The sequence below is a fragment of the Mercenaria mercenaria genome, chromosome 7, assembly GCF_021730395.1.
Source record: "Mercenaria mercenaria strain notata chromosome 7, MADL_Memer_1, whole genome shotgun sequence".
NCBI lineage: Eukaryota > Metazoa > Mollusca > Bivalvia > Venerida > Veneridae > Mercenaria > Mercenaria mercenaria.
In genome coordinates this window covers 29331360-29347430 of record NC_069367.1, presented here as the reverse complement: position 1 = coordinate 29347430, position 16071 = coordinate 29331360, and the positions used below count along the sequence as shown (strand labels likewise).

The window sequence follows — 16071 nt, the reverse complement described above, 5'->3', positions numbered from 1 at the left end:
TTTGGTTGGCCCTTTCTAGAATTTGTTCAATTGCTACGTACTTTGGAGCCCCCAAAACAAAAATTAGGAAAACCTTTAAATAGCTTTTAATGAAACTGTTTAATGGATGTTCACCAAATTAGGTCAGAAGGAAGTTCAATAGGCAACGTTCCTTCTCATGTTAACACATAACAAAGTTAGACATCTAACCAGCAAATTCAACTTTAATCCATTATAATTCTGTAACTTGAGCATATTGGCGTGATATTTGGTAACTACTGTTTTCCCAAAGTTTACTGTTCATAAAATTTTATAAAGACATTAAACCGAGGGTAGTTTCGCAGATTTTAATACTTGCTAAGCTAATACAAATGCATGTGCAGAACGTCAAGAAGGTCATAACGTACATCATAGAACCAAATTCAAACAGAAATGCATATACAAAGGCTTCATAAACATCATGTAAAATAATAAGAAATACCTTATTACATACTTCAATTAATAAATCTGGTGGCCATTGATAAGTTGCATTATAGATAAAACATATAAACAAAAATGGAACAAACCAATACGCTACACAATACATAGATAAAATACATTATACATGAAACTTTCCATATATGGAATGAACGTCATGTACACCTTTTCACTCATTCCCTTCGACTGGTGCTGGTTACGTAAAACAAAGGAGGTACTATCTTATACCAAGGTTTCTGCAAACAGTTGTGAAATAGTGTTTTAAGATATGAATGCATTGTTACAGTCATGAATGTTACAGTTGATAAAATGATGATGTTGCTATAATGAATTTTAACTATTCTACTCAAAATACTAAATTTCTAAAGTAAAGCAAATTTTATATGTTTACGTAGTTAAATACATTAAACACAGATCAAGTACTTGCCAAAAAACCATTTTTATCTAAGAAAACTTAAACTTGAATTAAAACTACGTAGCACAAAATCACGTAACCACTCTGCATGGTATAAAAAGCTCTCTGATGACAAACTGAAAAACGCATTAAACAAGAAACTTTACCATTTAAGGCGAGAATTAATCTAAGTCAGTTAACGCTAGCAAATAAAATAAGAAATATCTAGTCAAAGGGAAGGAACTATGTCTCAATACGGCTAGACACCACTTTTTCTAACAGTGAGATAAAATAAGGTTAAAACATTTATTGAGCTTAGTATTTTGTCGCCTGTGCCATTTACAGTTAAAACTTACTTACTGTACATTAGGTGAATTGCCACGATTATCTTTTTGCGTGTTTGCTAATTTCGTTTTCTATGGAGGTACTTAACATATCATAGAATAATTGTATTCCATACAAACCGAAAATTTAAAATATATTGTGAATTTATTTTTCATGTACAGCATTTTAACTTTGCTATAGATTGGTTTTGAAATTGTTAATAAAATCGCAAAATAACGGGGATTTCAACAGTGAATGTTCAAATGTCCCGTAACATACACTTATCTTAGATGTCGACTTGCCATCAGTAAAAATGTGCAGCCGATCGAGCGTCTTTTGTGTCAGTTTAATAAATAAAATAAAAAATATTATATATATGATTGCTGTTCTTTCATCGATACGGCTAGACACCACTTCTAACAGTGAGGACAAATAAGGTTAAAAGATATTTCATTTACATTTACACATGTTTTACTCATGATGCTACTGCTAGTGGATTTTCTTATTCACATGGAATGAAATCGATGCAAACTTGTGAGGTCCTGCGTCCCAATTTACCAAGCTCAGTATTTTGTCGCCTGTGCCATTTACAGTTAAAACTTACTTACTGTACATAAGGTAAATTGCCATGATTATCTAATTGCATGACATGATTACTGAGGCATGATGGATAGTGGATATATGGTTTGAAATGAACTGTTGTATGTAGGAAAACATATTAAGAGTGAAATTAATCATGTATAAATGTCATTATCACTGTGATGATGTACCATTCCAAAGCGGTGTCCCGTCCCTATTTTCAACATTTTTTTTGGATTTCGTAGTTTATGTTTCGTATATTGTCTTGCTTGTGTTTGGTGTTTCTTTCCTCTCCCCCCATCACCCCTTGAATTTATACCCTTCTCCTTTTGCTTCGAGTGAAATTAGGTGCCAACCATATCTTTGGCCACGGGCCGTCCTTTTGCGGTGCCTCTCTGTGCTATTTTTTCCTTCTTGTTCGTGTTACTTTTACTGCTTCTTTGTGCCTGCGTGTCTGCGCACACGCGTGTGGTGTGTATACTGTGTACGTGTGTTTTTGCGCTGCTGTTGTTTGCGGTATAGGGAGACAATGCTTTTGGAACATACAATTAAAAGAAGGGTTAAATTTTACATAAGTTAAATCAAAGTTTTTGAAATTAAACTGACTGAAAGGCAATAACACTGAGTTTTGGAGCCTAGTCTCAGAATGTTTGGCCAATTTTAAAACGAATTCAGAAACATTAACTCAATATAATAGCCGCACCATGAGAAAACCAACATAGTGCATTTGCGACCAGCGTGGATCCAGACCAGACTGCGCGGATGCATATTGTTTGCTATCAGTTTCTCTATCTGCAATAGGCTTTGAAAGCGCATTTGCGACCAGCATCCGCGCAGTCTTGTCAGTATCGCTGTTCGCTAACGGTTTCTCTAATTGCAATAGGCTTTGAAAGCAAACAGCATAGATCCTGACCAGATGGCGCGGATGCGCAGGCTGGTCTGGATCCGTGCTGGTTTTCTCATGGTGCGGTTCATTTTGCCTTTATATCAACCCATAAAATTAATTTCAATAGTCATTGTACACGGTTATATAATTATATAATTTTCAGATAAACTGACATATTAACCAAAAACTATGGTCATTAAAATACTCCAGTCCACAAGTTGTGACATAAAGACATTGGTCACATGTAATACGAACAATATTTGTATATGAAAACTATTTCATATTCACTATTTGATTATTTCGGGCTACAAAAATTTCGAAATGCTATTATTTCTAATTCAGAATGAATTCACATTAACAAAAGCGGGGTTCCAACGATAGATTTAAAAATATTTGATACCTATAAAACATTAAAAGTGGCTGTTACTATCGTTGCCTTAAAATATAAATGCCACCTTCGTTATCTTTAAGATGATAGCAAGGAAAGAGGTTGTTATGGAAAGGACAATCAAACAGCTGTGATCATCTCGAAAGGGCCGAAGCATTTTTTTTTTTCAAACAAAAAATCAATGTAAATATTATAAATTCATAACTGCAATAAAGGTTAGCATTTTGTGTTATCACAAAAAATATATACACAGTTTGATGAAAATTAAATCAAAGAAAATGGTAATAGATAAAATTATGTTAAAATTAATCAGACATTAAAAAGTGATGAAAGAAATATATTTATCATAAAAGTATTTACAATAATTATACAGGGTACACGTTTTCATGAATTTCAAAATAAAACATCTGACTGGAAATTGCGTGTTTGCTGATTTCGTTTTCTGTGGAGGTACTTAACATACAATAAAATAATTGTATTCCAAACCAAACGAAAATTTAAAATATATTATGAATTTAGCTTTCATAGACAGCGTTTTGACATTGCGTTTGTGGATTGGTCTTGAAATCATTAAACACTAAAAGCAACAAAATCGCAAAATTACGGTGATTTTAACAATGAACGTTCAAATATCCCGTAAAATACACGTAGATGTTGACTTGCCATTAATACATTAATAAAAATGTGCAGCGTCTTTTGTGTCAGTTTAATTAATAAGATCAAATATATTATATGTATGATTGCAGTACTTAGTTTCATCGACTCGTACTTTGGGATGTAAATATTTTCTGGATTTATATCAATATCCCTGGTCAAATGTATTTTGCACACTTCTGTAAATATGAAAATAATGAACATATTCGAAGATGCTTATGTGAAAGAAACAGGTGAAAAATTATAATGTGTGAGAATTGATTAACAATGAATTATGTACATTTTGAGTCTCTTAGTTAGCAGGTATATGGCCAATGGCTATCTTAACAAAATTCTCAAAATATGTTTTCCTGAAATTAATCGAAGCCAACAGTTTCTTATCAGAGACCTATGGGTTTTCGTAAACCATCTCTGTCTCAATGAGATCTTCATAATCTTCTTCTTCAAACCCCTTGTTTGTTTCCGAAGTCCCATATGTGTGATTGACTTTTCCGGCTTGAAACGGAGGTATCTCAATTTTGGCCTTTCCCTTACGATCCACTTAAAATATATATGAAGATAAGAAGTGATACTGAAGTCATCATTTTAATAAACATATAAACAATTTATACAGCAAAGATACAAATATAAAATAACTTGGAATCAAAAGATATTTGTGATCAGAGACGTTGAATATACACTTACACATCTAGAAGGAATTGTTTTTGTAAATGATTGTCGTTTTCAATTGAAAAGAAAGTGATAAATACTGGACAGAAGAAAATGGCCATTAGTCGTACCTGTATATGAAACACTCTGTTGTACAACATCTTTATCTTCTGATGTAGCTGCACCAGCCTTTAGTTTGCTTCGACTATGAAACAAGAAATGAATTGTTTTATGATAACTTTAGTGAATCGTAGAAAAAATACATTTAAATGTTTATTATGACGTTAAATGATTAAATTCATTTAGCCATTTCAATATTCGTCAGAGGGAAAAGAAAATGTGGAAACCCGCAGGCCGCCCAACACGACAAATGTGAAAGAGTTGCAGGCTCAGTTTGTTTGAGCCTGTTCATGGACGGTAGTTGAACTAGCGCCTTTTAGCATCTGGTTGAGAAGAACTCAACATTTACACACGTTATAAGTACAAAAATACAATTTATAGACAACAGTTAACATGGACATATTTAAAAAGAAGGCAGCATATCTAAATGGTGATTAAACAATATCCAAAACTATGGAAGTGGGTGTATTGGAACCACCCAAGCCGAAATGTTAAATCAGAGCCCTGATAGGACTGATAGTCAGTTCTTATATCAACCAATACACCTGAAGAATCAACATTGCATTGTGGATAGAATGGTCATGATTTGAACAATGTTGGTAGAGGTCCACTAGACAATGCTTCATGCCAAATATGCTAAGCTCTGTGCATTGTGGTTCAAGAGAAGGTTTTCCCTGTACAACTCTATGTAAAACTAAGTTTGCCCCAAAATGGGGCCAATTTCAACCATAACCCTAACTCTAAACCCTAACTCTAACCCTAACCCTAGAGCGGAGTGATTCCGAATATCTCGAATGTGAATATGAAAACCATAATTATTCTAGAATCCGTTGCTGCTTGTTTTTGTCGTTTAAAACAGTAGTCATTAGTTGCTGACACACTCACACAATACCAAGATTATAAAAATAATAATGGGACTATTTTTTACACGTCCGGAATATTTTGTGTTATGGGGTCACATAGAAAAAGAAGGAAAACTCAAATGACGCGAGGTTGAAACTTGGTAGTTGATTTAGAGCTATAGCCAGTTGCCAAAGACAATATTAATATGATGGTTTATGTGTTAGATTTTGCTGTTGATTTATCATCTCCCTAAAGACAGTTTTTATGAACAGGACTGCAACAAAGCATTAAACAAAACAAGCTTTTGTTAAAGGTTTAATAAATAGGATGTTGACATTAAGTGTTTATGTTTTACAACTTCAGTAATACAATAGCAAGCTACAAACAAACACGATACAGTCTGCATCATCTTTTATTTGAAAGAACGTAGTTTTAAATGGAAAAGATTATGATTGTAGTGTTAAACCCAGATATTGCTGTTAAATTATCATGAAAGAAAGCGTATTTTGAGCTTGACTGTAGCAAAAAATAATAAGAAAAACACAATTTTTGAGCTGTCAGAAGAATGATAGATAGGTGTTTTACAACTTCAGTAATTCAATCGCTGTAAACAAACAGACACGATGCAATCAGCAGTCTTCTATAATGAAAGATTTTTGGCAGGAAGTAATTTTTATTTCAAATGGGAAGGACATTGCTTTTAGTGTTAGACCCAAATGTTGCTGTTTCTGTTAGTCATAAGAGCACATGTTTAGAACACGACTGTAGCACTGTAGCAAAAAAAAAAACATACAAAAAAAAAACACTCTTTATTATTTATTATTTACCAGACTTTTATAGTTCTCTTTTCATTCATAAAATAAAAGCGCTGTACAAACTACATATCACAGAATGATATGGACACACAATACAACACAAAAAAATATCAACAATGAAAGGTATTTAGCCTGAATCAGATTTTACTCTACATTTAAATTGTACTATATAGAAATTATAAAGAATAATAAACAACAGTAAATATTTTCTATTGCAAAGTCATATACAGCTTGTTTTCCAGTGCAAAGTTAGTTTCAACAGACCTTAAAGAAAAAGTGTGTTTTTAATGATCTTTTGAAAGCATCCAAGCATTTAGCGTCTCTAATGGTAGCCGGAAGTGCATTCCATAACTTCGGTGCAGCTGATGAAAATCTACGATCACCGTACCTCACAGTTTTGCTTTTTGAAAAAACTAGTTGTTTTGAGTTGCTCTTGGATCTCAAATTTCTTGCTGGCTGATAGAGTTCTAGCAAGTCTTTAACATAGATCGGTGATTGGTTATGCAATGCTTTGTATGTGTGAACTGGAATCTTAAAGTCCACTCTGTGAGTAACTGGTATGCAATGCAGTTCTTTTAATACCGGTGTAATGTGATCATAACGCGATATTCTCGTTATGATTCGAGCTGCAGTGTTCTGAAGATTTTGAAGTCTATTCAGCAAGGCCTTCGGAACTCCGTACAACAGCGCATTGCAATAATCAAGGCGTGAAGTGACGAGTGAATTTACTAGCGATTTTGTAGCACCTGTATTTAGATATTTCCTGATGTTGCCTATTTGACGTAGCTGTCCGTATCCTGATCTACAAATTGAGTTAATATGTTTTTCCATGCTCATTTTGGAGTCTAGAAAAGCACCAAGACTCCTTACACACTTCGATGGTTTAATGTTCTCTTCTCCAATTTTCACAGAAACCGATTCAATATGTTTTTCGTTTCTTTGAGAGGTAAATACAATGATTTCAGTTTTATCGGCATTTATTTTTAACATGTTGCTGTTCATCCAAGATACAGTTTCTACGAGACAGTTTTCAACACAGCATAAAGCATCCTTCTGAGAGACCGGATTTGTTGGTTTGAAAGGTAAATAAGGCTGTCCATCGCCGGCGTAAAAACGGTGATTTAGCCATGTTTCTTGCATATTGTACCAACTGGTTTAGTGTACATTGTGAAAAATTTTGTCCGAGAACGATCCCTGTGGGACACTGTATGTCATTTGCACTGGTTTTGACAATTCACTATCTATGGTCACAGTTTGGTAGCGGTCGCTCAGATATGAAGTTATACATTCGAGTGGTTTCCCAGCGATACCGAAGTGGTCATGGAGGCGTTGCAATAGTGTCTTGTGGTCGATGATATCGAAAGCAGTTGATAAGTCAAGCATCACTAACATTGTTACATCATTTTGGTCAAGGGAGTTGAGAATGTCATTTTGAACCTTCAGTAATGCAGTCTCAGTGGAATGCAATTTTCTGTATGCAGACTGGTGCTCCCCGTGGAGACTGTTCAAAAACAAGTGGCTTTCCAAACGAGCATCGACTACCTTTTCAAGTATTTTAGACACGTACGGTAAATTAGAGACAGGTCTATAGTTCTTCAGGACATTTGCATCTAGATCTGACTTTTTGATGAGTGGTCTGTTCAACGAACTTTTGAAGGATTTCGGTACATATGCTTTCTCCAAAGAATAATTGATTATTTTAGTGAGAGATGGTAGGTGTTCTTCTAAGCATTCTTTCAAAAGCCATGTCGGAAGTGGATCTAGCTCACATGATTTACTTGCAGATTTTGAAATAATATTTTTCACTTCATCCTGTGAGACTGGAGTAAATTCAACAAGTTTTTTCTATTTGCATGTTCGAAAGTTCCTCGATGGTAACCGCACCGATTTGTAATTCTGTTTCTGACCTAATTCTATTTCTTATTCCATCAATTTTATCGATGAAGAAATCGCTGAAATTTAGCGCTAGTTCTTTGGAAAGGAAGATGTTGGGGCAGCACGGTCTCCTCGTCTCTACCAAGAAGATTCTTTGTCACTTTGAATATAGATTTCTGATCGCGTCCACAGGACTCTTATCTTTACAGAATAGAAGTTAACACGTGTTTGTTTCAGCAATTTATTTATTGAAGCACAGTGATTTCTGTGTATCCCATGATCTACTGTCATATTTGTTTTTCTCCATTATCGTTCAAGTTTTCGTTTCAAATGTTTGGCTTCGTGTAGTTCCTCAATATAAGCACTATTGTTTTAGTAAGCCAAGGGGTGTGCTGGTCAACGAGTGATATCAAACTGTTGTTTAATGATTCCACGTGCTCGTCAACATCAGAAATTAACCTGTTCGTGTCAAGAATCTCCAAAGATTTTATTTCGTTTTTAAATGGTTCAATGTCGATGGATCTCAACTTTCGGATGGTCACAGTTTTCCTTATTGGAGCAGGTTTTTCTGCTTGAATATGAAATATCACAGCGAAATGGTCACGTGATATCTTCCCATCAGAATCAGATAGTCCTGGATCAGCAACTTATATATTTGATACAATATTTTCAGTGTGTCTTGCGATAAGAACATCCAAAGTATGTCCTGCAACATTTGTTAGTTCTCGAACATGTTGTTTCATACCAAATGTTTCTAGACAGTTGTTGAACTTGGAAGCGTCACGATCCATAGGTATGTCTAAATGAAAGTCGCCAACAATAACTACTGGCTTGTCAATGGTTGCGTATTTAGAAAGAAACAAAGGCCATTCGTCCTGAAAGAATTCATTAGTACTGAAAACGTTCCTTTGTGATGGTGGTGGTCTGTATACGACTGAAAGTCGCAAGTAGTTCTTATATGTAGAAATGTTACAATCAATGTGCTCAAAAGTTGAGAAGTGCCCATCACCGGAAGATGTCAGCATTTTAAATTATATATTGGGCTTATAAATAATAGCGACTCCACCTCCGCGCATTTTCCCAGGACGAGGGACTTGCTTCCTGCGATACTCGTCAGGAACAAGCTCACTACTGCATGATTTTTCCACCGTATTGTCAAGCCATGTCTCTGTGATGGCAACAACGTCGAAATCGTTCGAAAGGATAAAATCACAAAGAGGTATTGTTTTGTTTTTAACAGATCTTGGGTTTTATAGAACATGTATTTTTAGTGTTTTCTGACCTTTTGTTATGTTCAGAGATTCACATTTTATCTTTGTAATATTATTCATATTATATTTATTATTATTCCTATTCACACCTAGTGTTTATTTCAGTAACTTCAGTAATTCAATACCTATTGACACAAGAATAAGATGCAATCTGCAGTCATCTGTAATATACCAGTTGCTTCCTTTGAAAAGGAATAGATTTTATCTTAAATTGAAAAGAAGCTTCAAAACCTCCAAAAGAAATTTACATATCATTTCAGTGTCTGTGTCATCCTTCTAAAAGATGATTTTGCAGTCTCAAGGCCGATAAACTACGTTTTGTGTTAATAAGCATCGTATTTATTTATACTTTTACACAGGTGTATTTTTTGCTTAAAATACATTGAACTTATAAAGTGTCACATTAAATGTAATCTTCTTAAGCAGTTCTCACACTTGTAAAACATGTTTTGTTAACAGCTTATTAAAACTCCAATAGAGTAATGTAATGTCATCAGTTTATTGTATGAGCCCATTGCAGCTTTTAAAAGTAAAATAGTACATAAAATGTCTAGAATTTACAAACAGCAAATTTCGATATTTATTACGGGAAAAAAATGATGATCAAAACAAATTAAATTTTTAGCCTGCTATATCATGATTTGGTTTGATATTTGACTATACATCAGTTTTGAGAAATTTTCTCATTTCTCCGAAACGGCGTTTGAATTCGTAAATTTCAAATTAAAAAAATATATAAAGATATGGAGTTTTATTTGTGTTTTGGGGTTCAATATGGAGGATTGACAGAAAAACGAATTCCACTAAACTTAATCACTAACAACCCTGTTTCTACATCTCCGTATTCTTGCAAATGATATTTTTGCTCGTTGGATAAGACAAAACATAATAAACTTTTGTACTTCTAATAAAGATTGCAAAAGCTATCGAAAGAACTTTCGAAGTTTCGGTTAGAGCATAAAGCAATATTTGTTCTTAAACATGAATATTAAACACAGCTAGCTACAAAATAACTTTGTTAGGTATGTCGTACATTTTTTGTAAGAGATTTGTTTATGTTTTAGGTTACATTCAGATGCAATTACAATTATTTTACCGTCTAATCATGCAAGATAAACCAATGGCCACGAAAAGCACTACTACGGAGCAACCAACTGATGCAATACCAGCTGTAACTAAGGTGCTGTTTGTCTGCGCAGGAACCACTTGATAATGAAAGAGAAAGTATAAACATAAGAAATGTAGCTATAAGTAATATGATCTCGATTACTTACTAATATGTAGTACTACAGTAAACCTCGCTTATAAGGAACTCGGATATAAGGAACACTCGGTTATAAGTAACAGTTTTCAATTCCCCGATCTAATTTCTTCTTTATTCAATGTAAAAATCCTCGGTTATAGGGAACTCGGTTATATGGAACACTCGGTTATAAGGAACACCTTTTCCTGTCCCAAAGTAAGAAATTCAATGGAACACCCCTCGGTTATAGCAAAGAGACAAAAATAATTCTTTTGGCATGCGCATGCTTGCTTAATACATAACGAATTACATTAACGGAAAACAGTTATTACGCCTGTCAATAAAAAGGCGGAGTTTACGATGACTCTTTTTGCTCCTGGCCAATCAGAGATTCACGTTTTCCAATAAGTGAATGGTCGATTAAGGTATATGTAGTATTGTGCGTTTACGTAATCTAATCAACGCGCGACAAACCACTCTGATTATGTTACAAATAATTTGGTTTTTAACACGCGGCGTACTTAGGAATTTTGAATTCGCCGCTAATCGCTAAAATGATGATTGAAATTATAGAATGTTTGCAGGACAGTCACAGGACTTGATTGTGTTATTTTTCATAGCCGTTCCCGAATCAAATAAACAATAATTGGCTCACATTGTTTTCAAAATGGATGCGATACGAAATATATTCCCTTGGCTGGTATCGTTTGGTCATTTTAACTATAACATTTCCTTGTGCAAGATGAAAATTTAACATGGACAGATACTCGCAGCTTTCTCACATAGGGAGAACACATAGCCATTTTCAAACGTCAGTCAAATAGTATTCGCTGTACAAATTGTGTTCGTTATACCAACATCGGTTACAAGAAACTAGTTCGCTATACGGATATAAGGAACCTCGGTTATAAGGAACCATTTTTAAAGGTCCCAAGTTGTTTCTTTATAAGCGAGGTTTACTGTATTACTTTTCATGTGACTTCTATTAAAAATTTGAAGCAGAATTCTTTCTCTATTCTATATACACCATAAATGTCAACTTCCTTTATATTTACATTAAAATATTGATATTTCGGTCTAGTTTATTTTTCAGCAAATTCTGAAAGGAATACCTGCTGTGTTGTACATACTGTTTGTTCCCAAGCAGTAATGTTCTTGGGAACAAGTACCGGAAGTGCTATTGCAGCATTTACACCCTTCTCGGCATCTTAAGTGACAGGATGTCCCCCAGAAACCGTCATCACACAGGGTACAGCGTCCTTCGTCCATAAGACATTCAATGCATCGTTCAGAATTGCACTGAATGTCGCAGTTTTGACCCCAGAATCCGGCTCGGCATTTGGTACATGAATGACTGTCACCATAGCGTTTGCAAGTTTCACAGTTTTCATTTTCACATACAGTATCACAATTTAAACCCATGAATTCAGGTTTACATGATAAACACTTTCCTGTCTCTTTATCGCAAAGTCCTGCACAGTTTGAGGCGCAGTTCTTTTCACACGAACTACCCCAGAAACCAGTTACGCATGTTTCACATTTTCCATTGGACTTGCCACAATAAAGACATCTGTCTCCTACCAGGCATTTGCTCGTACAAAATGTTCCCCAAAATCCGACTTTGCAAGACACGCATTTTCCTGTATCTTTATTGCAGCTACTGCGGCAGTTTTCATTACAACCCTTGTTACAAACTGGTCCCCAATATCCACTAGCGCATGAAGTACATATACCGGTGTTCCTGTTGCAATACTTGCAGCTGCTAGATTCCAGGCATTTCTTGTCACAATATGTTCCCCAGAACCCGGCTTTGCAAGACGAACATTTTCCTGCAGCTTTACTGCAAAAATTGGCGCAATTTTTATTACAATCCTTCTCACAACCATTTCCCCAATATCCACTTTTGCATGAAGTACATATTCCTGTGTTCCTGTTGCAATAACTACAACCATTATTTTCCATGCATTTGTTCTCGCAGAATGTTCCCCAATATCCGTTATTACAAGACTGACAATATCCCGTATCTTTGTAGCAGTATCTACATGTATTATTTAGATTGCACTGTTTCTTACAAAAGGTTCCCCAAAATCCGTTATCACATCTTGAACACGCAAATCCTCGTTTTTTGTCACAATACCAGTTGGAACAGGTTGAAACATCACACTTTATATTGCAGAATTCTCCTGCAAACCCGTCTGGACAGGTCTCACAAACGCCGGTAGAAATGTCGCATTGTCCAGTTGAGCAGTTGTTACATACGTAGTTACAGGTAGGTCCCCAAAAACCAGAGTTGCAAGCTTTACAATTACCTGTATTTTTATCACACATTTTGCAATTATTAGTATTGCACGTTTGCAAACAGTTACTTCCCCAAAAACCGTAAGGACAAAACAAACATGTCCCGTCAGATTTATCACAACTTTCACAATTTGTCGGGCAAACACTTGAACATTGTGAACCCCAAAACCCAGAATTGCAGTAACTGCAATAACCAGAATTTTTATGACAGCCATTATGACAGTTTTTAGGACATTGTGTGTCACATTTTGACCCAAACCAGCCTAGTTTACAGCTTGAACAGTATCCATTTGACTTTGTACAATAATATCTGTCGCATCCTAAGGAGCACTTTACGGTACAACTGGTCCCATACCAGCCGTTTTCACATGTCGAACATACCCCCGTGGTTTTTGAACACGCAAAACAATTAGTGTGACATGGTTTATCGCACGAACCACCATACCAGCCATTGTAACAGGACGTGCAATTCGCATTGAATCGATCACAAACACAATGAGCCGGACACGGAATGTCACAATGTTTCCCGTGATATCCCGAGCCGCATCCAAAGCAAGATCCAGTAACTTTGTCGCATCCGATGTACGTGCATCCTTCGGAACATCTATTTTTGCAATCTGCGCCCCAGTACCCTCGAGCGCAATTCAAGTTTTGACTTGCCAGTAAATGACCTAAAAAGTGAAACTAATATTCAGTGTGTGTTTTTAATTACTAATTAATTATATGTATACTTTTTATATATTTGGGTAAAATAGCCATTCATATAAGTGCAAATTGTCGCAATTGTCTTAATTAATTATATGTCAAATTCTGTGAAGGTTCTGAAGCGTGTAAGAAAAGGGGATTTTAATGTTTTTGAGTGTCTTGTTTACTTGTATTATTTACTTGACTTGACGAGTTATACCAGTAATGTAGTGTGTCTTGCTTCTGAAGCACAGCGACACTACCAGAAGGTATTGATGTCGTTGTACAGATTGGAAAAACATATTCGTAGCAAAGCGTATTGACTCTTATACAGTGATACATGGGCAACTGGATTTCAGTACAGATATTGTAATTTCTTCAAATTAGATGAACACGTCTGAAACAAATCAGCATAAAATAATCATTATCGCACGGTGCGGTACTTTTTCTTTATTTGTTATAGCATTATAAATAAAATCTGCGAGAAGATTTTTATGTGTTGTCATACCTAAATATTACCTATATATTCTATACAAAATGGATACCTTTTACAGAGTTATCACACATAGCTAGACCCATTTTATAGTAAAAATCCTTCCCCCATCTTGAAGAATTATCCCAGACTGACATAAAATGAAGAGAAAAACTGGAATCTTGTATCTTCTAAGAGATAGTTTTTTCTGTCGTATTTATTTACTGCTGAATCACATCAAAATCTCACTGCTGTTACCTGGTATTACTACTCTTACTAAAATTGAGTTTAACATCACAAAAAAAAAAAAAAAAAAAAAAAGGACAATCTGTCTAATTGTTTTCTACCAACATACCATCACGCGACTCGACACAATGATTCACGTGATGATTCCTTTCGTACTCTTAATAATTAAGTATCAAAGACTAGATAAAACATTAACGTAGCATGGCCGTTTCCCATTTGTTTCTTATTTTTAAACAAATATTTTTACAAGATCTTTATGATCGGGATTTTTAAAAAGCTAGGCATTGCTAAACGCAATCTTACTTCAGGTAAAACTATTCAGGATACTTTTTATGACATGTATCAAAAGGAAATGACTTACCAAAATTAGTGACAACAGCAGCAAGCAGAAGCACTAATCTGTTATCCATCACTAGACACAATATTTTCTAAAATCAAAATTTTATGCAATTACCAGAAGTCTTACTTTGTTGTTTAATATTATGCGTTCAAAAATATATTAACGAGGAAGTTTAGGTTGCAACTGTGTCTTTACATTTACAATTTTGCGTTTTTGTCAGTTGAGACGATCTCCGCTTTGTTGAATTGTGATATTGTTGCGCAGTTATTACAGAATTCAAAGGGAATGAAAATAGATATTTCGGTTTACGTTTAACTGTGTACAAACAGATAAATTTAGTTGATCTAAAGTTACAAACTTTGGCTTGAAGTAGTGTCCACTTTAGCTGGTGCTAGTGGACGAGCAATCTGTTCCGCATTTCACAACCTCTCGTCATTAGTCTCAATTAAATCTAGTATACTAATATTTTGTTCGGATGCACACTGTGCTTCCAACAGAACGTCTTATAAATTCTATTTGTGTTATTGGCAAAATATCTTGCTATTGAGATAGCAAATAACGAACTTATTTCGTCAACATTTTCATGGATATTTTCACCGTCTTGTGTTTCAGTACAGTTTACTGATGCGGCCGATACGTTACAAATTGAATAACTTTTAGCATTTATGCAGGTACCACATTTTTGCTTTTCTTCACTGCACCGAGGTAAATGTCGTCATGGGATGGGACTGTTTGAACACACTAGTTGGCTAGGAAGAGAGACGGGAATCAGGAGGATAGCATTAGAGGAAAAGAAATAATTTACAGAAATGGAATCAGTTAATTGAACAATACGAGATCGGGTTAGACAGAAGGTTAAGGAATATGAAAGATTTAGAAAAGGGTTGTTAGGTTATTGTAACATGGAAGTTTTCGGCTTAGAAATACAAATTATTAAAGGTACTTCCGCCATCTTGAATTTAGAGTCACCTTCATTCGCGGTGTGAAAATATAGTGAACCAAAGCTTTCAAATGCAGCTGTTCCATAGTACAAAAACAGCTCAGTTTGCAAGACCTCAACTAAAAGTAGCTGTATAAAAAGTAAAACTGAAATTTGGAAATAAACAAAGCAGATATTTATCTGTAATTTTCCTTTTTGGTTACATTTATAAATCATTTTCAATTACTTTATTAAAAAATCATGAATGGCAAAAGGTAGTTCAAAGTTTCAATTAATGCATAGGAGAATTGTCTTACTGAATAGAACTAAACTTATTACAAAATCTGTTTCCAAACCTGATCACTGCATGTATTAAAACGAAAATACATGTTGCTATTTTCAACATAGATAAAAGTAGTGCAATGTGTGGACTAGATTGTTTCTATGTTTGGTGTACCGAACTGCCTATAATTGTAAGACAAGTCTCAGACTTAATGTGAACAAGATTTAGCAACGATTTAAAATTCGTTTCAAGGATTGTGCAAGTTTAATAAAGGTTTAATTTATTATACTGAAAGTGATGTACTTACGCGCTGCTTATCTCAAGGAAAATTCG

The 16071-nt window shown here is 34.8% G+C and overlaps 1 protein-coding gene across 2 annotated transcripts; it reads right to left on the bottom strand.

The window, feature by feature from the left end:
• Positions 1-311: 311 nt before the first annotated feature.
• LOC128558481 (multiple epidermal growth factor-like domains protein 10) lies at positions 312-14739 on the bottom strand. Of its 2 annotated transcripts, none has more exons than XM_053547920.1 (5): positions 14558-14739; positions 11609-13465; positions 10350-10458; positions 4461-4534; positions 312-4221 (listed from the first exon to the last, which is right to left on the bottom strand). In XM_053547920.1, the coding sequence occupies exons 1-5, from the start codon at positions 14604-14606 to the stop codon at positions 4070-4072; spliced, it is 2241 nt and encodes a 746-aa protein (XP_053403895.1). In that variant the 5' UTR covers positions 14607-14739; the 3' UTR covers positions 312-4069. The 2 variants fall into 2 exon arrangements, with proteins under 2 accessions (XP_053403895.1, XP_053403896.1); XM_053547921.1 differs by having other exon boundaries at positions 11627-13465.
• Between the last annotated feature and the right edge of the window lie 1332 nt (positions 14740-16071).